We start from the raw sequence: 22,590 nt of genomic DNA, 5'->3' as shown, positions 1-22,590 counted from the left end.
TCCAGAGTGGTTGTACTAGTCTACATTCCCACCAACAGTGTAAGAGGGTTCCTTTTTCCCCGCATCCTCGCCAACACCTGTTGTTGGTGGTGTTGCTGATGATGGCTATTCTAACAGGGGTGAGGTGGAATCTTAGTGTGGTTTTAATTTGCATTTCCTTTATTGCTAGAGATGGTGAGCATTTTTTCATGTGTTTTCTGGACATTTGAATTTCTTCTTTTGAGAAAGTTCTGTTTAGTTCACATGCCCATTTCTTTATTGGTTCATTAGTTTTGGGAGAATTTAGTTTTTTAAGTTCCCTGTATATTCTGGTTATCAGTCCTTTGTCTGATGTATAATTGGCAAATATTTTCTCCCATTCTGTGGGTGTACTCTTCAGTTTAGAGACCATTTCTTTTGATGAACAGAAGCTTTTTAGTTTTATGAGGTCCCATTTATCTATGCTATCTCTTAGTTGCTGTGCTGCTGGGGTTTCATTGAGAAAGTTCTTACCTATACTTACTAACTCCAGAGGATTTCCTACTCTTTCTTGTATCAACTTAAGAGTTTGGGGTCTGATATTAAGATCCTTGATCCATTTTGAGTTAATCTTGGTATAGGGTGATATACATGGATCTAGTTTCAGTTTTTTGCAGACTGCTAACCAGTTTTCCCAGCAGTTTTTGTTGAAGAGGCTGCTGTTTCTCCATCGTATATTTTTAGCTCCTTTGTCAAAGATAAGTTGCTCATAGTTGTGTGGCTTCATATCTGGATCCTCTATTCTGTTCCACTGGTCTTCATGTCTGTTTTTGTGCCAGTACCATGCTGTTTTTTTGTTATTGCTTTGTAATATAGTTTGAAGTCAGGTATTGTGATACCTCCTGCATTGTTCTTTTGACTGAGTATTGCCTTGGCTATTCGTGGCCTCTTGTGTTTCCATATAAATTTCACAGTAGATTTTTCAATCTCTTTAATGAATGTCATTGGAATTTTGATGGGAATTGCATTAAACATGTAGATTACTTTGGGGAGTATCGACATTTTTACTATGTTGATTTTACCAATCCATGAGCATGGGAGATCTCTCCACTTTCTATAGTCTTCCTCAGTCTCTTTCTTCAGAAGTGTATAGTTTTCCTTGTAGAGGTCTTTCACATCTTTTGTTAGGTTTACACCTAGGTATTTGATTTTTTTTGAGGCTATTGTAAATGGAATTGTTTTCATACATTCTTTTTCAGTTTGCTCATTGTTAGTGTATAGAAATGCTAATGATTTTTCTATGTTGATTTTATATCCTGCTACTTTGCTATAGCTATTCATGATGTCTAGAAGCTTCTGAGTAGAGTTTTTTGGGTCTTTAAGGTATAGGATCATGTCGTCTGCAAATAGGGATATTTTGACAGTTTCTTTACCTATTTGTATTCCTTTTATTCCTTCTTCTTGCCGAATTGCTCTGGCTAGGAATTCCAGTACTATGTTGAATAGGAGTGGAGATAGTGGGCATCCTTGTCTGGTTCCTGATTTTAGAGGGAATGGTTTTAATTTTTCTCCGTTAAGTATAATGCTGACTGTAGGTTTGTCATATATAGCTTTTATAATGTTGAGGAACTTTCCTTCTATTCCTAGTTTTCTTAGAGCTTTTATCATGAAATGATGTTGGATCTTATCAAAGGCTTTTTCTGCATCTATTGAGATGATCAAGTGGTTTTTGTCTTTGCTTCTGTTAATGTGGTTTATTATGTTTATTGATTTTCGTATGTTGAACCACCCCTGCATCCCTGGGATGAAGCCTACTTGGTCGTGGTGAATAATCTTTTTGATGTGTTGTTGAATTCTGTTTGCCATTATTTTGTTGAAGATTTTTGCACCAATGTTCATTAAGGAGATTGGCCTATAGTTCTCCTTTTTGGAGGTGTCTTTGCCTGGTTTTGGGATAAGTGTAATACTGGATTCATAAAATGTGTCAGTAGGTTTTCCTTCCCTTTCTATTTCATGGAACAGTTTAAGGAGGGTTGGTATCAGTTCTTTTTTAAAGGTCTGATAGAATTCAACAGAGAATCCATCAGGTCCTGGCCTTTTCTTTTTGGGGAGACTCTTGATTGCTGCTTCAATTTCATTTTGTGTTATAGGTCTATTCAGATGATTAATTTCCTCTTGGTTCAGTTTTGGATGGTCATATGTATCTAGAAATCTGTGCATTTCTTTTAGATTTTCAAGTTTATTTGAATATAGGTTCTCAAAGTAGTCTCTGATGATTTCCTGGACTTTCATGGTGTTTGTTGTTATCTCCCCTTTTGCATTCCTGATTCTACTAATTTGGGTTTTTTCTCTCCTCATTTTAGTCAGGTTTGCCAGGGGTATATCCATCTTGTTTATTTTTTCAAAGAACCAACTTTTTGTTTCATTAGTTATTTGTTTGGTTTTTTTGGGTTCTATTTCATTGATTTCAGCTCTTATTTTTATTATTTCTCCTTCTATTTGTTTTGGGATGTGCTTTTTCTTGTTTTTCTAGGAGTTTGAGATGTATCATTAGGTCATTGATATGGGATCTTTCAGTCTTTTTTAATATATGCACTCATGGCTATAAACTTTCCTCTCAGGTCTGCCTTAGCTGTGTCCCATAGGTTCCAGTAGGTTGTGTTTTCATTTTCATTGACTTCCAGGAACATTTTAATTTCCTCTTTTATTTCATCAATGATCCATTGTTCATTAAGTAATGACTTATTTAGTTTCCAGCTGTTTGCATGTTTTTTGTCTTTACTTTTGTTGTTGAGTTCTACTTTTACTGCATTGTGATCAGATAGTATGCACGGTAGTTTTTCTATTTTCTTATATGTGCTGAGGCTTGCTTTGTGCCCTAGGATATGATCTGTTTTGGAGAAGGTTCCATGGGCTGCTGAGAAGAATGTATATTGTGTAGAGGTTGGATGAAATGTTCTGTAGACATCAACTAGGTCCATTTGATCTATTGCATATTTTAGATCTTGGATTTCTTTATAGATTTTTTGTTTGGATGACCTATCTATTGATGATATTGGGGTGTTAAAGTCTCCCACAACCACTGTGTTGGCGTTAATATACGCTTTTAGGTCTTTCTGGGTATGTTTGATGAAATTGGGTGCGTTAACATTGGGGGTATATAGGTTGATAATTATTATTTCCTTTTGGTCTATTTCCCCTTTTATTAGTATGGAATGTCCTTCTTTATCTCGTTTGATCAATGTAGGTTTGAAGTCTACTTTGTCAGAGATAACTATTGCTACTCCTGCCTGTTTTCGGGGGCCATTGGCTTGGTAAATCTTCTTCCAGCATTTCATGCTAAGCCTATGCTTATTTCTGTCAGTGAGATGGGCCTCCTGTAAGCAACAAATTGTTGGATCTTCCTTTTTAATCCATATCGTCAAGCGGTGCCTTTTGATGGGTGAATTAAGTCTGTTAACATTAAGCATTAGTACTGATAGTTATGTGGTGATTCCTGTCATTTAGTTGTCTTAGTTGTTTGAAGGTTTGATTGTGTGTACCTAAGTTGAGGTTACTCTCTACTGTCTTGCTTTTTCTTTTCCCGTGGTTTGGTGCTGCCTGTCTTTTCATGGTTAAGTTGGGTTTCACTTTCTGTGTGCAGAATCCCTTGCAGAATCTTTTGTAGTGGTGGCTTTGTTGTCACATATTGTTTTAGTTTCTGCTTATCATGGAAGGCTTTTACTGCTCCATCTGTTTTGAATGATAGTTTTGCTGGGTAGAGTATCCTGGGGTTGAAGTTATTTTCATTCAGTGCCTGGAAGATCTTACCCCACGCTCTTCTTGCTTTTAACATTTCTGTTGAGAAGTCTGCTGTGATTTTGATGGGTTTACCTTTGTATGTTACTTGTTTTTTCTCTCTTACATCCTTCAATATTCTTTCCTTAGTTTCTGAACTTGTTGTTTTAATGATGATATGTCATGGGGTCATTCTATTTTGATCTGGTCTGTTTGGTGTCCTGGAGGCCTCTTGCATCTGTATGGGAATAGCTTTCTCTAGATTTGGGAAATTTTCCGTTATTATTTTGTTGAATATATTACACATTCTTTTTGCTTGCACCTCTTTTCCTTCTTCGATGCCCATGATTCTCAAGTTTGGTCTTTTGATAGAGTCGGTGAGTTCTTGTATTTTCTTTTCACAGGTCTTGAGTTGTTTAATTAATATTTCTTCAGTTTTTCCTTTAATTTCCATTTCATCTTCAAGTTCTGAGATTCTTTCTTCTGTTTGTTCTATTCTGCTGGATTGGCCTTCCATTTTGTTTTGCAGTTCTGTTTCATTCTTTTCTGAGGTTTTCCATATCCTGGGTGTTTTCCTCTTTAATGTTGTCTATTTTTGTCTTGAGTTCATTTTTTGTCAGGCCTGCGTGTTTCTTTACAGTTCATGTGGGAGGTGGGTCTTCCCCCCTGTCCTGTGAAGTTTTCCTCCCACTGCCACTTTCACAAGCTTTCCTGCTCCTGATTACTGGGTGGTGCTGCTGCTCTTGCCAGCTGCCATGTTTGTTTACAGTTTACGTGGTTTGTGGGTCTTCCCTCCTCTCCTGTGGAGTTTTCCTCCCTCCACCACTCTCACAAGCTTTCCCACTCCTGGTTGCTGGGTGCGTGCCCCCGCTCCCGCCAGAGCCTCTCCGGCCTGCTTGGCTTGTTTATTTACAGTCCCGGGAAGAATTCCCTTCCCCCAATCTTTGGTGCTCAGTGTGCCCCACCCTCTTTCCCGTGTGTCTTTATTGTTCTTATTGCTTATTACTCAGTTTCTCTTTTTTCCCCCGGTTGGAGGTCAGTCTGTCCAGGGGGCTATGCTGCTCTGGCCCAGGCTTGTCTGTGGGAGTACTGTGGTACCGCGAAGCTCACCTGGTCCTCTTCTTCCCAAGCCGTCTGGGAATGGGCGACTGGTGGCCTGGGGGCCCTCCTGGTTTCTCCGTTTAATGTGAAGTGGAGATTCTCTGCGACGGCTGGAGATGTGGAGGGGTCAAAGTTATGTCTCTTCTCAGTGATTATGCCTGCAAAGTGTGTCTCCAGTGTCTTTCCAAGATTTCACTATAGGAGGCTCGCTTTCTGCTTCCTCCCTCTAGCTGCCATCTTGGAATCCTCCAAGGCTATGTTGAATAGAGTGGAGAGAGTAGACATCCTTGTCTCCTTCCTGACTTTAGGGGAAATGGTTTCCTTTTTTCCCCATTTGGTACACACATGTATACATCGAAGTCAGTAAGTAACAAGTATAAGAATTAAATACCTGAGTGGTCTGAAATTCAGAGAATGTCAAGATCAGTGTGAATAAGAATGATAGTAAAAAGCATCATAGAATAGACAGCCGAGATAGGCTCTGAAGATCATCAGAATAGAAATGGTATCAGGGGAGATGGAAGTGAAAGGACCTAGGGGTGCTAGAGTATATGCTAAAGTGTGAAAAAACAGTAAGTTTAATGTCTGCTTGTAAACAGCAGACAAACCTCTCTTTTTATCAAGTTGAGGATATTGGGAGATGGTGGTCTTCACAGATGAAGACGTGGGATGTTGCTACTTGAGGGAAAAGTCTTGGTTAAGACAGCAAGGGTGTATAATAGAATTAGGTAAACCCAGCTGAAGGACCGTGGACAAATTAACCTCTCTAAAGCTCTATTTCATTTTGAACCAACCTCACAGTGTGGTTGGAAGTGGGCCAACTTTATATTGTGGAGTTTGAGATTTGTCATGTGCTAAAATGAAGTAAATTTTTTCCATAGTGGGCCTACTTTACTTTTAGCTTTCCTTCAGTTCATTGATTTGGACTAATGGTTTTGATTATTATTTTGTTATATGTAAGCTATCGTTAAGGCCCAGCATGGTGGCTCATGTCTGTAACCCCAGCTATTTGGGAGGCAGAAATTGGGAAGGCTGAAGTTTGATGACAACCCAGGGAAACAGTTAGTGAGGCTCCATCTCAATCAATAAGCCCTGTGTAGTGGTGCATACCTATGATCCCTCCTGTATGGAAGGTCATAGGTAGGAAGACTGGGTCTGAGGCCAGCCCTGGGCAACATGTTAGACCTTACCTGAAGAATAACTAAAACCAAAAAAGACTGAGAGCCTGACTCAAATGGTAGATCTACTGTGCCTACCAAATAAATGCACGACCCTGAGTTCAAAATCCAGTACTTCCTAAACAAAAATAGAAACAAAATGGTAATTAACAAACATAATCCTTTCACATTTTTTTGTTCAAAAAAGTTATTTTTGAAAATGTACTTATGCCTGAGACACAAAGAATCCTTTGAGGTTAATCTGCCTTTTTCATCTTTTCAGGTTTTCTGTAATTTTCCTTTAATTAAGCAGTTAGGATTGGTTTTGGAGAGACTATGACTTTAATCTTGAAATTTCCACTTACTTCCTATATTCTACCCATAACCCTTGTAGTTTTATTGCAACTCTTGGCAGTTTTTATTAATGTTTGTGGTTCTCATTTCCACTTACTAAGTATAATAATCTTTCAGTGTAATAATGTCTTCATTATAATAATGTTCAGATAATGTTACGTTCCTTAAGTTCCTTAGCGTATCACATAAGTTTCTTAATCATCTGTTGTCTACCTACTTCTCATATTTCCATCATTCGCTTTTTCTTCAGGCGTTCTGAATTTTTTGCATTTCCTTAGAGCACATTTTCTTGTTTTTTTCACTCTTTTCCAAATGCTTTTCTTCCTGCTTTATCTAGCTTCAACCAGAGTGTCACTTTCTTTTTTTTCCTTTCCCCTTTCCTCTTTCCCTTTTCTTTCTCTTCCTCTCTCCTTTCCCTTCCCCACATCTTACAGAGTATCATCAAGAGTTTTGTATGATTTGCTCCAAGTTGGTCTTTGAGGTCTTCCTGCCAATGTAAATTTTAGATATGACTTTTTTTTCTTGTAGTGTTCAATGGATAGTTCTTGAGCAGACATACCACATACGTCTCTCAAAGAGCAACATAAATTTTGTACACAGTGCAGTCTAAGATACAGAGTATAATTCCTCAGTGATCATGTGCTAAATTTAAACTCCTTCAGTCTGCTTTTCAAAAGAAGCAGGTTCACGGCTATGTCATGGAAGCTTACTTCAAAAATAAAACTCCAAGTGAAGCCATTAAATTACCAGTTTGCAAGGGTTAGGTTAAAGGATACCTATTGTCTAGCCTCCTTATCTGTGGGGCAGTGTATTTAAAATTTCTATTACGTCCATCACTTCCACTTGTCCTTTAATTGCCATATCCTTCCAAAAGCCTGTCATTATTTTGTTAAGCACCCTTTGGTGCTCCTTTGGCAATCTGGCATATCTCTATGATAACTTTATATTATAGTAATTGATTTACTTGTCTGTTTTCTTTGCACATGGAATTTATTGAGTATTCAGCAACATTTATTGAATGAAATATGATTAGTGAAGGAAATTAGAATCTGTGATCTTTTAAAATGTATTCTTTACATTGTACCTCAGCAGTATTACACATAAAATTTCATAGAGAGCCAGTTTATTTTATAGTGACTAACTTTTTTTTTCTTTTTGGTGTGACTGTGACTTGAACTCAGGGCTTCATACTTGCAAAGCAGATGCTTACAAAGCAGGTATTCTACTACTTGAGTCATGCCCCTAGTCCATTTTGTTCTGGTTGTTTTTGGAGATGGGGGCTGTGAACTATGTGCTCTGGCTGATCTCAAATTGTGACCCTCTCTATCTCGGCCTCCCCAAGTAGGAGATTACAGGTGTGAGCCTCTGGCACCTGACTTTTTATGTGATTAAAATATGATTCTGACAGTTAAGTTTTTTGTTTCAAGTTAAATTTTGAATTTGAAGATTATGATTGGGCAAAAAAGGCTTAGAGAGCTGCAGAGCCCCAACTCACAATTAGTATTTCCTACCACCAGTGCAGCTGCAATTTGTGCAGTCCCGTCTTGGAAAAGCAAGAAGGAAATTGAAATAAGAGGATATGTTCTGAGTCATCTCTTCTTATCAGTAAATGGCAGGCAGTCAAGTGCTATTTCTTGTATCATTGATTTAATCCTTTGTTTATTTTGGCAACATATAACATCCTTTTTACATATAGGAAAGCCTCTATTGGCAATGAAATTTCTGTTTAAAAGCAGGAAATGAAAGTTACTGTGGAATGGAAAATGTGAAATTACACACAGAAAGCATATTTTCTTTTTCTAAATATCTGTACTTACTCACCAAGATACAGGAAATTCATGAAGTACTCTTAAATTTATGTGTTGCACTTTATGTAAAGCTTTGGTGTAAGAGGATTTAAAAATCAGTGTGCACATTCATACCTAAACTGTTTGGCTCACTGTTGCTCTATGTATCTTATGTTTCGTTATTTTATAACATAGATCTTTTGAAGGGGAAGAAGTACTTTGAGCAGAAGTTTTTTTGTACATAAATTAATAAAAGTGCTTTTCCATTTCATGATCAAATATATTATTTGACTTCTTTTGTAGAAATTTCAAGAAATTGCAGAAAAAAATATGGAAAAATTGAACCGTATTGAGAAGTCACATGAACAGTTGGTTCTTGAAAATTCACACTTCAAAAATGTGTTGTCAAAGACTCAAAGGGAACAAACATCCTTGCTGGCAGCCTGTGCACTGATGGCTGGTGCATTATATCCTCTCTATAGTAGATCATGTGCCTTATCTACACAGAGAGATTTTCTCCAGGAGCAGGTCAATACCTTTGAATTGTTCAAACTGGAAATTAGAACTCTAGCCCAGGCACTGTCAACAGTAGAAGACAAAAAGCAAGAGGAAGCCAAGATAAAGAAAAAACCATTCAAAGGATTGATACGAGTATTCCGGAAAGGTGTTATTGCAATTTTGGCAGCAAACAGACTCAAGATTTTGGGCCAATCATGTGCCTTTCTCTTTACCTGGATGGAAAGTTTCAAAGAAGGCATAGGCATGTTAGTGTGTACTGGAGAACCCAAAGACAAGCATAAATTTCCAAGTAAGACAGTTTGTGCTTTTAAAATGTAAATTACATGTAAGTGAAATGCAATGTGAATATGGTTGGCTATTATACAAAACCTTTAAAGGATCATGTCAAATTATCTAACTTAGTCCTATATGTATTATACATATGTATGTGTATGGATAAATATATATATTTTTACAAATTAGGCCTTGATTATTTTGTAAACTGATTAAAATATAAAGAAGCACACATGTATAATTTCAATGTAGTCTAGCTTTATCATATCTGAGTTCTTTCTTTTGCCATAGAGTGAAGAGTTTATACAGTGATTTTTCAAGTAAGACCATCCCAAACAGCCATATTTGTAGTTTATATTTACACTTTGTGTAAATTAGTATAAGTTGGTTAGAGGTAAAACTCTGAAGAGTTGTGTGAACATTACATTTAAATATGTAAAATTTCCATTGAATGCTTGACTATTCTAAAAAAAAAATAGATTCCATTGTTAATTAATTAATTATATTTTTTCTGGGCTGTGGATCCAACCTGTAGTCTCACCTGTACTAGGCAAGTACTCTATCATTAAGCTGCATCTCCAGCCCCAATGTTGAACTTTTAAAACTCAGGTTATTAAGTAATATGAATAAAACTAAAGAAAATTCCTTCATCATTTTTGGTGTTAGTTACCAATTATTTATATGCTAGGTCAATCAAATTAACACTTTTTACAAACTTTTCTATATTAGACAATGTTATGGTAGAAAGTTTGATTTGCTTCTTAAATAGCTGAAAACTATTAATTTTAAATATGGATTTTAATACATTTTTGTAGCATTTTGTAATGGATATTTATGTTGTTGCAGAACATCAAAGGGAGCAGTTACGTTGTTTACAAGCACTTAGTTGGTTTACCAGTTCTGACCTTCTTGTTGCAATAATCAGTTCTATGACTGAGTTGCAAGAAGTCATTAGTAAGACAGGTATGATTTCTTCTTTTATGCCTTTGCAAAACATATTTAAAAGCAAATGTCCAGAAATTCTTTATGGTACAAATTCTAATAAACTAAGAAAGACAATGCATTTGTTCTTATGTTTCTTTTGTTTAGTCACAGATTGTTAGGTCTGTATTTAGTGATGTACAAGATTCTTTTTTCATGATAGTGGGATTTGAACTTAGGGCCTCATGCTTGCTATTCAGGGTTTCTTCCACTTGAGCCATGCATCCAGCCCTGAATTTAAGTTTTGATGGCTGATTTTGTCTTTATTATGGGGGAAATTAAAGGACATTTCTTGGCAAATGTATCTACTTCATTATTTCCCCTTTGTGATCTGAGTTTCCTATGGAAAGCTCGTCATTAGTTTTTTTTTTTTTTTTGAGGTGGGGCTCAATACTGCGCTCTACCACTGGAGACATTCCACTGGACCTCATTATTAGTTCTTTTAAATTAAGTAATACAGTCCTTTTCTTTGTTTGGGACCCCAGAAAATTTTTCTGCCTTGTTTGGTGAATGTTTTTTTATTGTCTAATTTTATATTGTCTAATTTTTTCTAGATAGAGTTAATTTGAACGGTCTGCTCCTTTTTACCAGGTGTGAAATCACCTATAATTAGCGATTTCCAAAGATCTAAAATTCAAATTTGTTTTTTCATGACTCATTGTATTTGTGGGTGTGTGTATGTGTGAGTAAAAGGTTCAGTGAAAACTAGTTTTTCCATACTGGAGAAATGTTGACATACTGGTTAATCTGTGGGATTTAACTAATTATGGATATTTAAGATACATTAATACTAAAAATAGTGTAATGTTCTTGTTAATACTTGCCTGCTTAATGAAATACTGTAAGGATAAGTGAATTGATGTGAGATGTCATTTTATTCTTTAGAGAATTCTCTATAAATCTGAATCATTCATTATGATTTTAGGTATTTAATTGTAGGCTCTTCTAGAGTAAAATGTATGATTCAAAGATAATTTTTATGTGTAGCTATTGAGGTTAGTAAGCCATGTGCATATTTAATGTGTTGGCAAAACCTTAATATACTGGGCTTGGGGCCTGAAATACAAATTAAATCATTTTAAGAATTTTGGTATTATAATTTCAAAGCATAACTATAGCATTCTTGAAAGAACATAATAATTATTTTTGGATTTTGTTTAATGAACAGATGATCTGTATTAGCCACGTTCTTTATGTATATGTGAACACTTAACAGTAGATTAGTTTCTTAAGCTATGATCTTTTTTATATTATTAGTTTATTGAATGTAGTCTTTTGCTTATCATTATGATATATATATATATTTATATTTTATAAGAGATAAAAAGAAGATAAAAGAAAATTAGGGAATTGGTCTAGCCCTCTAGAAAATATGCACATTGGTTATATAGCAATGATGTATAGCATGTACAATTTTAGGCAGAATGTAATCAAGACTGGTATGAGAAAGGATCCGTAGCAGGTGCAGCTCAATGTGGGTTGTGATTATAGAGAAGAATTCAGGGAGGTACTAGTGATTTAGCTGGGTCTAGAATGACCTTTAAGAGACAGAGATGGTATTCAGATGAAGAGACTTGGGTTAAGTACAGATGTAGAGCTGGAAATAAGTATCAAATGGGGAGGAGGTATAGAATGTTGGGGCTCCAGTGGCACACACCTATAATCCCAGCTACACAGGAAGCAGAGATCAGGAGGATCATGGTTCGAAGCCAGCCCAGGGCACATAGTTCTTGAGAACCTATTTTAGAAGAGAACCCATCACAAAAAAGGGCTGGTAGAGTGGCTCAAGCAGTAAGAGCACCTGCCTAACAAGCATGAGGCCCTAAGCTCAGACCCCAGTGCTACAAAAAAAAAAGAAAAACCAAGCAAGCCTGGCTTATAGATAATAATTGATACAGGATATTTTTATTAGAAGAAAAATGGATCATTGGCTTGGAGTCAGATTAGAGAGGTTTTACAAAATCAGGCATTAGTCCCTCTTCTTAGCACATTCTAAAAGTGTCCCCGTAGAACACCTGAAAATTTAAAATATTGACACAATGGTTATTAAGACTAGTATGAATAGGTAAGACTTATCAAGTAGAAGCAGAAGATAAAGTGGAATCTTTAAGTGCTTGCATATCTGCAGAAACAGAGCTGCCTTTTATGTTAGACCTGACTGTTCCTCTAATAGCTTGAGGAAATAGCAAGTTCAGGGAAATTTATTTTTAGGGAAGGGTTTAAGTGTTTGTTGGCTAAGAAGCACAAACAAGTGCTCTACCACTTGAACCATATGTCCTGCCCTGTATTTTCATTTTTAAGTAGAAATTTTAAGTAGAAATATATTTTAGCAGAAACAGTGGGAGCATATTTTTACATAGTTAAGGGCAAATGAATGCTTATCAACAGATAATGAGTATAATAAATGTAAGTAAAGCCATAACAGCTTACATAGTCATGTTGAGTTTATAATTTAAGTGTATGAATAGCTAAATATGTAGGCAATATGGATAATAGAAAGAGCTTTAGCTTTGAACAAAAGTTTGATTTTATACCTAACTCAGATAGTTATGTGTGAAATCAGCCAAGTTATTTAACTTCATTAGATTTCAGATTCTTTATAAGCGAAGACAGTATCTTCCTCCAGAATGTTTTTAGAATTTAATGAAATAACATGTGTAGAACATCTTGTACAGTATCTGGCACATAGTGGGACTAAAAAATAGTGTTTCCTTATCACCAGTCTCTCTATGAAAGTGTGTAACATTAAACAATACACACATACACATGCACACATATATCTTTGAGCATATCCCACCACACCATGAAAATGGTATGTAACATCAATGAATAGATATACACATCTTTGTGCATTTTAAGGTACTAATTATTAAGTTTCTATCCTAAAATTGCTAAAGTGCTCTATAGGGGAGGCATCACTTTTGGAATGTTGCAGGAATCCTGTCTGACTTTGAATCTTGGTTCTGATACTAGCTGTGTGACCTTGGATAAGTTATTTCAGTTCTCTGTGCCTCAGTTTCTTTATGTGTAAAATAGGAATAATAGTATTACCTATTTCAAGGTAGTTTAGAAGGCAAGAGTTAATTTATAAGGTGCTTAAATAGTTGTTTACTACTTTGCTTAGGTAAAATATTTTATTATTACTTAATGCATTAACTAAATGATAAATTATAAAAAATTCAGAGTATTAAATGAAAATGGTTTATTTAAAAATTTTGTAACAATTTAAATATTGCATATAGCTTTAACTTTTAAAAAGATGGCTTTACTATAAATAACTACTTAAAGAACAAGAAGTTTATTCATCTAAATAGAATGATACTGTAAGTTTTGGGGAGTGTCACAGCTTTACCTTCTTTGTAATTAATAGGAGAGTGCTTAGAGTAGTTTGATCAAATGCAGTTTTTTCCCTCCTAAATAACAGGAAGTCCACAGGTATGTAGAAATCTAGACTGTCTTTATGTTTTGCCATCCCTAGCATCTTCATATTTGTGCCTCCTAGTTTTAAGCTGTCCGTTCTACCTTCAGGCATGAGGATTGTGTTTGGGCAGGAAGGAAAAAGGAATGGTATGTTTGATATGAATGCATTAATATATTGTCAGTAGGACTGGCAATGATAAACTGCTTTGGAATAGAGTCTGGTTGTTCCTCAAAATGTAAAAAGAGTTATCTTATGAGCTAGCAATTCAACTCCTAGGCATATATTCAATACAAATGAAAACATGCATCCATATAAAAATAAGAGCACAAATGTTCATAATAGCATATGCATAATAATAAAAAAAGGTGAAAATGAACCCAAATATCGCACAGTTGGTGAATAGACAGCTATCCACATGCAGTATTTTTTCCTTTTTAAAATTATATTATTGTTGTACTGTGACATTTACAAAAGTTCTTACACTATATCATAGTTGAATTGACCCTCTCTATCATTCTTCTTTATCTCCTCTTCTCCCATTCCAGGAATAGTTTCAACAGGGCTTATTTTTCCATTTTCATACATGAGTATGAAATATTTCTACCATATTCACCCTCCTCCACCTTTTCCTTATATCCTCCCCCCACCACTGGTAAGTAATGAAGTATTGATATGTGATATAACATGGATAAACTTTGAAAACATTATGCTGAGAGAAAGAAGCCAGGCACAATAGTTCACATATCCTATTCCATTTATTCAAAATGTCTGGAGTAGACAAATTTAAAGACAGAAAATAAATTAGTGGTTATCTAAGGCTGGGAATGGGGCAGAGGGAATATAGGAAGTGACTGCTAATAGATATGCAGATTTTTTGCAGGGGAGATAAAAATGTTATATAATTGTGGTGATGATTGCACAGTTCTGTGAATATACTAATATCATTATTTTGTATACTTTAAATGGGTGAGTTGTATGGTGTATTAATTATATCCCAAGAAAGCTGTTAAAATGTGAATGCATGTGGCTGCTGAATATATTTCTTTATATGAAGAGGTAAAGGCTTTTGTTCTTGTTTTATGACTTGAACTGGCTTACATGGTTATTCCTAACTGGCTGGCTAGAAATTGGCAAAAGGAAAGGAAAGGTTTGTTGATGAATGGATCAGCTAATCAACAATGTCTACAATAGAGAAGGTCCATTTTTTAAAAAGCAAATATCACCTATTATCTCTACCCTCTCCCCATTATAAAAGAAGACTGGTCAATTTAGAAAACTTGAAGAAAAAAAAGAGCCATGTCGCAAACATAAAAGATATTTTCCATCACCCAAATCATTCAGGAATATTTACTGTTAACACATATTATGTTTTCTTCTAATCCTTCCATTCTTCCTTCTTTCCTTTTTCTTTCTTTCTTTTTTTAAAAGGTCTTGCTGACCACTTAAGCCAGTTTAAATGTCAGGACTACATCTCGATAGTGTCACTAACTTCTTTTGTTTAGGCCTCAAGAAAACTGTGGTGCATGTATGCTAATACCAAGTAGTTCCATTTAATATAGTAAATAAGAACTGTATTGATGTTGTATTTTGTTCTAAGGTTTAGAAAATCCAATAAGTAATTTTTTAAAAAAAATTAAGTGCTTATTTATTTAGAATAAAATTTGAATTATACATATGCTATTATCTGGGAGAGAAAATTTACTCAAATATGTTGGATGTACAGTACTGAATAAGATCTTGGTCTTTGGGTCTGGGCCTCATTGTGTGACAGTGGCAAATATCCTAATCTCTTTTCATCTGTAATATCCTCACATGTAAAATTTGTATAACAAAAGTTCCTAGCTAATAGGACTGTTCAGAGTTAATTGTAACTTGCTTAGCCAAATTCTTCATATATGCAAACGTACTATAAGTCTTCATTGTTTTATCTCTTTCCTGTGCACTGATGTCTCAATGAAACTAGCATATTACTAGGATATTACTTTTTTACTTTTTCATGCAACTAGAAACTCAATGATGGTAGCTTAAATTCACTGCTCAGAAAGTGCTAAAGGTGTAGTTGCCCCTACTACCTTTTTAAATTCTGGATTATGTATTCAAAGGCAGTGGGCAAAGACCCTTGTTTCCATGTTGCCTCTAAATACTGGACAGGTGGCAACCTTCTTGCTTTCATTATAGTGTTTGCCCATTTGAGATAAATTACCTCCTCTAGGTATCCAAATGGCGTGCCTGCAAGAGATCATTTACCTCAAACAGAGGAGAATGTTACTTTCACTGAAGGACTGAGATATCAATCATGGGAATAGACTGAAGAACCCATTAGGTAGATAAACTTTTTGATATGACTGGTGCAAACTAAAATTTTAAAGATACAACAAATGTGCTAATTTGCTTTGAAATATCTCTGAATTTATATGAATAGATAAATGTAAGTAGAATGTTAATACATTTTGTTACACATCTTCTCTATAATTAAATCTTAATATCTAGAAGATAGATGACCTAAACATACCCTTGCTAGTAACTACTCAATTTTCTTTCCATTGTGTACTTTGAGTTAACTTTCTAGAGGTCATAACTGCTCTTTCAGATAAAATTCAGAAGACTAAGTTGTGTTCAGGGTAAGATTGATGTTTCATATTTAGGAGGTTCAAAGCAGTAAGGAAGAATATTTGTATTAATAAGCAACTTTTAGCATATATTTGAAAGCTTTAAAGCTTGAGTGGGTGTGGTGATGCATGTCTATAATCCGAATGGTTGGATGGGATGCTGAGACTGGAGGAATTTGAGGCCAGCCTGATCTACATAGCAAGTTCCAGGCCAGCTTCAGCTACATTGCCAGACCCTGTCTCTCTCTCAAAAAAAGGATCCTTGCTACTCACAAATTGTAGCCAGAGTCCTAAGCCTGAGGCCTGACTCTGGGGGGTTCCAACATGTCAGATTCAGCCACTCACCCCAAAGAATGCAAACAAAAACAATGGTACAAAGATAGGCAAGGATTTTAATAAAAATGGTCATTCTGGGAAGATGAAGATGAAGCATATCAGCCCATCCTCAGGTTACTGACCTGAATGAGCTCTAGGTTTATTTTAAACAGAGGAAGTATTGGGGTAGGGGGTGAGAGGTATGTATCAGACTGTGGTCTGGTTGATCATTATCTCATTATCTCATTATTTCTGGTTCTGTAGGTTGGCCCTAGAGAAGTCCTTATTGCTTGAGAGGTTCCCATGGGATGATTAATCTTGCTTGGGGGTTGGGGGCTGATCTCATCATGGAATGGTCTGTCTGCAAGTCTTTGCTATTTCTGGAATCCATGTTGACTTCAGGTTTAGGACTATGACTGAAGGCTTCAGGGATTTGGAACAGACAGTAAAATACTTCAGTTACTCTTAACCTTTATGCCTTCAGCCTTGAAGTAGGGTAAGGTAGATTAGGTATCCCCAGTTTTTAGGTAGAAACTCTGTGAATGATTAATAGGCCTATGTGCAGAGAATAAGCAGGAGTCTGACACAAAGAAAAGGAGACATATGCAAAATGAAGGCAGGAATGCTAGGTTTTTATTCTACTTTTAGTTTCCTTGTAGGCTGGAGTAAGGAGTTAGTGCTTTTTAGCAGACGCAGTTTCTAAGTACTGATACATAGTCTAGAAGCATCTACATCAATTGGAGATGAGTTTCAAATGGTAATCTCAGGCCCCATTTTAGACCTGCTCAATCATAATCTGCATTTTAACGAGATCCTCAGGTGATTCATATGCACAGTAAAGTTTGAAAAGAAGTAATATGAAGGATTTTGCAATTAACCTCTCTCATATCTGTAGTTGAAATAAGCACAGTCTGACCATATATCATTTCTGATGCTTTGGCTACTAGTTCTGTTTTAGGGAGCTACAATTAATTTATTAAAATTTAAATAAAATTAGGATTTTTAAATTATGACTTTTACATTTTTCATATTCAAACATTTTAAGTCAAAAGAATTTTACAAAGGAAAGATATCTTGTTTTTAAAAATTATTTTGCCTATCATGACTTAAGAACAGTTTTTTTGAGCATTAGAATTTGAACTCAGGGCTTCATGGTTGCAAAGTGGGTGCTCTACCTCTTGAGCCACACCTCCAGTCCATTTTGTTCTGGGTATTTTGGAGATGGGATCTCAAAAACTATTTGCCTGGGCTGGCCTTGAATCTTGATTCTCCAGATCTCAGCCTCCCAAATAGCTAGGATTACAGGTGTGAGCCATCAGCACCTGGCTAAGTACATCTTTTAATAGTTTATCCTTGAAAATACTCATGACTATTTAATTACATTGTCACAACTTTCATAGAATATGTTTGTTGGTGAACATCTAAAATAATGTACAAAACCAAAATGATTTTAAGAACCATAAATGAGGCAGTATCGAATTTTGTAACTTACAGATAGTTCCTAGGCTATTTTTAAGGAGCCTAAAATCCTTCTGTAGAAGGCTAAGTTGAATATTTGCATACTAACAAACCTACATGGTTATCTTTCCATGTTTTTTATAAAAGAATGAAGTAAAACATTTTCCCTCAAATTCTTCACAATAATACATATATATTTACAGAAAAGTTACTTCCACTTTTTGCCAGAAAGAAAAATATGGTAGCTTATAGGTATTCATAAAATATGACTATGTAATATTCATTAAAATTAAACAAAAGAAGTTGGAAACATTCAAGTAAGAATGATGTTGAAAAACCCAACAGTTGTGGTCTAAAAACTTGTGTTCAAATTTGAGTATTCATTTGACAATGATGTCATTGAAGAAAAAAACAAGGAGAGACACAAATGCTCTTGGGGTAAGATTAGATAGAAATTTGGTAGTTCTTGATTAAAAAGGGATATTGTGATAGGATTAACAACATTCTCAATATTAGAGGCTTTATTGTCTTTTAAAGTCAGATGCCTTGGGATGTAATTTACATGCAATAAAATTATTTACTCATTTAATTGAAAAACTTGATGAATTAAAAAAAATCTATGTATTAGGATAAATACAAGAAAGTATATAGAACATTTCTTTTGCCTGTTTTGCCATCACCTTTCCCCCACAGCCTAAGGCAACCGATCTTTGTTCTGTCACTTTAGTTTTGTCTATTCAAGAACTTCATAAATTTCATGAAAACGAAATCATATAGTACAAAGGAGTTCAGCTGAACTGGACAGGCAGAGGAAAAGAGTCCTATAGGACTGCCCTCACTTCAGATACTACAAATTCAGGGGTCCCCAGTACCCCAGGACCACACATCAGACCAACTGAATGCAAATTGGGGATCTGAAAGGACTCTCTGAGTTTAAATAATTTGCTAGAATAATGCATAGAACTCAGGAAATTGATATATTTAGGATATGGTTTTATTATAGCAAAAGGAAACAATTAAACCAAAGTAAGAGATGCATTGGGTAAAGTGTGGGAAGGCTTCCAAATGTGAAACTTCCATTGTACTCAAGATGAGTTACCTTGAGGGATAGTAGTACACAAAGTATTACCAAGTCAGGGGGCTCATTGGAACTTTGGTGTCCAGAATTTTTAATTGAAATTTCATTATATGAATAGAATTGATTAGATCATGGGCCACATTTTTAAACTCAATCTCTAGGTCCCTTTTCATTCCTGAAGGTTGGACTAATATCTGGTTCAAAGCACCCAATCTTGTAGTCTCATAATTGGTCTTTCTGGTATGGCTATCCTGAATCATTTCTTTAGCATAAACTGTCAGATACTCAACACAAGTCATCTCATTTGTATATACTATTTGGTGTGATGTTAGGGGCCTACTGTGAATAAGAAAGATAACTCTAATCACTCCAGAATTTCTAAGGTTTTAGGGATTACCTCCCACCAGCTGAGAAAAAGTTCAGACTTCTCTTTAGGTGAAGTCTAACTCCTTACTACCATACAATGTGTATTCTTTAATGTCTGGATTCTTTTCTTAGCATGTTTGTGAGAGTCATCTGTGTTTCCCGTGACTGTTGATTGTTTCTTTTTGTTGCCGAGTAGTGTTTTATTATATGGCCATACCAAAGTTTGTTGATCCATTATATATTGATGGGCATTAGAGTCATGGCTACTTTTAGATATTATGAGTGAAACTGATGAGCATATTCAGGTACATGTCTTTTTGCTGGATGTGTGCTTTTATTTCTTTTGAGTGAATACCTAGGTTGTAGATGTTACGTTATAAACCTGTTTTTTGATTGAAGAAGTGAGCCATGTATGTATCTGACAAGTGTGTGTGTGGAAGTTGAGGAAGGCAGATTCTAAGTAAGGGAAGTGTAAAGACACTGGCAAAGGAGTTTGCTTGATGTTTTCAGGAATGGAAAGGAGACCTTAGTGAAGCCTATATTTCACTTCTGAGATTCTGAATCATTGGACTGGGATGGGACTGCCCTAGGAAGTGAGTGTAACTAGAAGAGCTCTGAGGATTGAATTTTTTGTGGATACTCCCAACACTTGGAGGTCAAGAAAATGAGAACATGACAGAACATGACAAAATGAGAACATGAAGAATAGGGAGTGAGCTAGTTGGTCAACTCTGGTGGCAACCTATCACCCAGACAAAGAAAGTGTTTAACACATGGGAGTATAATCACATGGAGTATGGCTGCTGAGTGTGATGAGAATTGAGGAGTCACTCCAGAATTGGACAGATGGAGATAGGCGATGACTTTGTTGGATGTGATGACCTTGGTGAAGTGATTGAGACAAAGTCTGACTGAACTCTGTTAAAGAGAAATTGAGTAGTGGCAATGGCAGTAAGTTTTGACGTGAAGGAAGGTAAGTAAATTGGGTTGTAGCAGGAGGAGTATTTGGGGATCAAGGGATGTTTTTAAGATGACAGGTGATTCAACATGCTTTTGTGTTGAGGAAATGAAAAATGAGAAAAAATGATGAAACAGGAAAGAAGAGACCACTGTAAGGGTAAAGTCTTTGAGTTTCTGCAAGATTGAAATTTGATTCATCAAAGCGGGGAGGAAGGTTGGCATGAACAATTCAGGCCTTGCAAATGAAAGGAAGATAGAGTATATTAGTACAGATGCAGGTAGGTTGGTAGATTTGGTAATAGATGCATATGAAAATTCTTTCCTACTTACTCTTTTTTTTTTTTTTTGGTAGTGAAATAAGCAAGAGTAAAGGGTACTAGTTGAGATGGCAGAAAGTGAGAGGATATGCAAGTTTTGAGAAGAGGGGAGAAAGAAATAGGAGAATGGAAGAATAAATTCATTAGATGTTCAGCTGCTTGGGTGTCAGTACAAAGGAGGTTATTATTTAATCAAGGAGGCATTTTTCCAGGTAAGTAGAATGGAATGGAAGATCAGCAAGAAATTTGAAAGTATCTGTAAAAAAGTAGTCATAATTTTTTGGAAAATATTTTTCATGGGTTTCCAGTGTATGCATGTTTTGTGAGCAGCATTACTGACAACTTTTTTTGCAGCTATCTTTTCAAGGAAGTTTATGAACAAACAGCCTTGCAAGGTAAAAATAGTGTCTCTCCTAGAACAGAAGACATTTTTGTTTACTATCTAGTATAATAAAGGTAATATTTCTTCCAGGCAAAGATTAGGCAGGTTTGTTTGCAGCCCATTCCGAGATCTGGGTTTGCTAAGCTCTGGATTCATCAATTATGACACAGATCCATTACATGCAAAGCATCAGATTGGTCACTATACCCTTCCATGGACTTGGGAGGAAAGAGGAACTGATGTGAACCTGATGTTTGTTCATGCTGCTTCCTTTGCTGGAAGCAGTAAAGTCCCTTTACTCAACCTAGAAGTCTTGGTTCTTCTGTCAGCATCCATGAAATTTGTTAGCTTGAACAAATATGATCAGGCCCTTCACAAGTTTTTGACAATTATTGGCAATGTACTCTAAACTGGGTAAGGAATAAAGTAAGGATGTAAAACGTGAGAGATTCTGAAAACCTGATGGGGTCAGGCTAATGGAATGTAGGTTCTGGAGTGGAATTATTACAGCAATTTTATGAATGTATTACTAACCTCCATTTTATAGATGAGGAAAATGAAGCACAGTAATTTAAGCAATTCACTTAGGGGGACACAGCTAGGATTTGAACCAGATAGGCTGGTTCCAGAGTTGATCCTCACAATGCTGCTGCTTTAGGGTAAAAAAATTCCCAGGTCACCAAATAGGGTCAAATATCTTTTCTGTGCACTTTCTGCCTTTCTTCCATCCTGAGAGAAGCTGATCTGTATAAACCGTATCAGTGAGTTCCATGGCCTTTGGCTTCCAGGAGATTGGAAAAAAGGGTAGGGTTATTTATTCCCTGGTTTCCAGAATATTTCTTTCCTGTATCAACTTTAGAGTTTGGGGTCCGATATTAAGATCCTTGATCCATTTTGAGTTAATCTTGGTATAGGGTGATATACATGGATCTAGTTTCAGTTTTTTGCAGACTGCTAACCAGTTTTCCCAGCAGTTTTTGTTGAAGAGGCTGCTATTTCTCCATCGTATATTTTTAGCTCCTTTGTCAAAGATAAGTTGGTTATAGTTGTGTGGCTTCATATCTGGGTCCTCTACTCTGTTCCACTGGTCTTCATGTCTGTTTTTGTGCCAGTACCATGCTGTTTTTATTGTTATTGCTTTGTAATATAGTTTGAAGTCAGGTATCGTGATACCTCCAGCATTGTTCTTTTGACTGATTATTGCCTTGGCTATTTGTGGCCTCTTGTGTTTCCATATAAATTTCACAGTAGATTTTACAATGTCTATAATGAATGTCATTGGAATTTTGATGGGAATTGCATTAAGCACGTAGATTACTTTAGGGAGTATCAACATTTTTACTATGTTGATTCTACCAATCCATGAGCATGGGAGATCTCTCCACTTTCTATAGTTTTCCTCAATCTCTTTCTTCAGAAGTTTATAGTTTTTCCTTATAGAGGTCACACATCTTTTGTTAGGTTTACACCTAGGTATTTGATTTTTTTTGAGGCTATTGTAAATGGAATTGTTTTCATACATTCTTTTTCAGTTTGTTCATTATTAGTGTATAGAAATGCTAATGATTTTTCTATGTTGATTTTATATCCTGCTACCTTGCTTTAGCTATTGATGATGTCTAGAAGCTTCTGAGTAGAGTTTTTTGGGTCTTTAAGGTATAGGATCATGTCATCTGCAAATAGGGATATTTTGACAGTTTCTTCACCTATTTGTATCCCTTTTATTCCTTCTTCTAGCCTAATTGATCTGGCTAGGAATTCCAGTACTATGTTGAAT

At 35.7% G+C, this 22,590-nt stretch overlaps 1 protein-coding gene across 17 annotated transcripts in view; it reads left to right on the top strand.

Annotated features, from left to right (window-relative positions):
- Positions 1-22,590, top strand: part of Ccdc171 (coiled-coil domain containing 171) — a 416,292-nt gene that overhangs the window by 177,606 nt on the left and 216,096 nt on the right. For 16 of the 17 annotated variants that reach the window (XM_074051809.1, XM_074051799.1, XM_074051790.1 and 13 more), the window contains 2 exons: positions 8,438-8,942; positions 9,773-9,889. In XM_074051809.1, the coding sequence (XP_073907910.1) occupies positions 8,438-8,942; positions 9,773-9,889 (622 nt within the window). Of the gene's footprint in view, positions 1-8,437; positions 8,943-9,772; positions 9,890-13,873; positions 13,981-22,590 lie in introns of all 17 variants that reach the window. The other variant, XM_074051800.1, reaches the window with a different exon arrangement.

The sequence above is a fragment of the Castor canadensis genome, chromosome 13 (genome assembly GCF_047511655.1).
Source record: "Castor canadensis chromosome 13, mCasCan1.hap1v2, whole genome shotgun sequence".
NCBI classification, from domain to species: Eukaryota; Metazoa; Chordata; class Mammalia; order Rodentia; family Castoridae; genus Castor; species Castor canadensis.
Note: the sequence above shows the minus strand (reverse complement) of the source record. Positions and strands in the feature narration are given on the sequence as shown.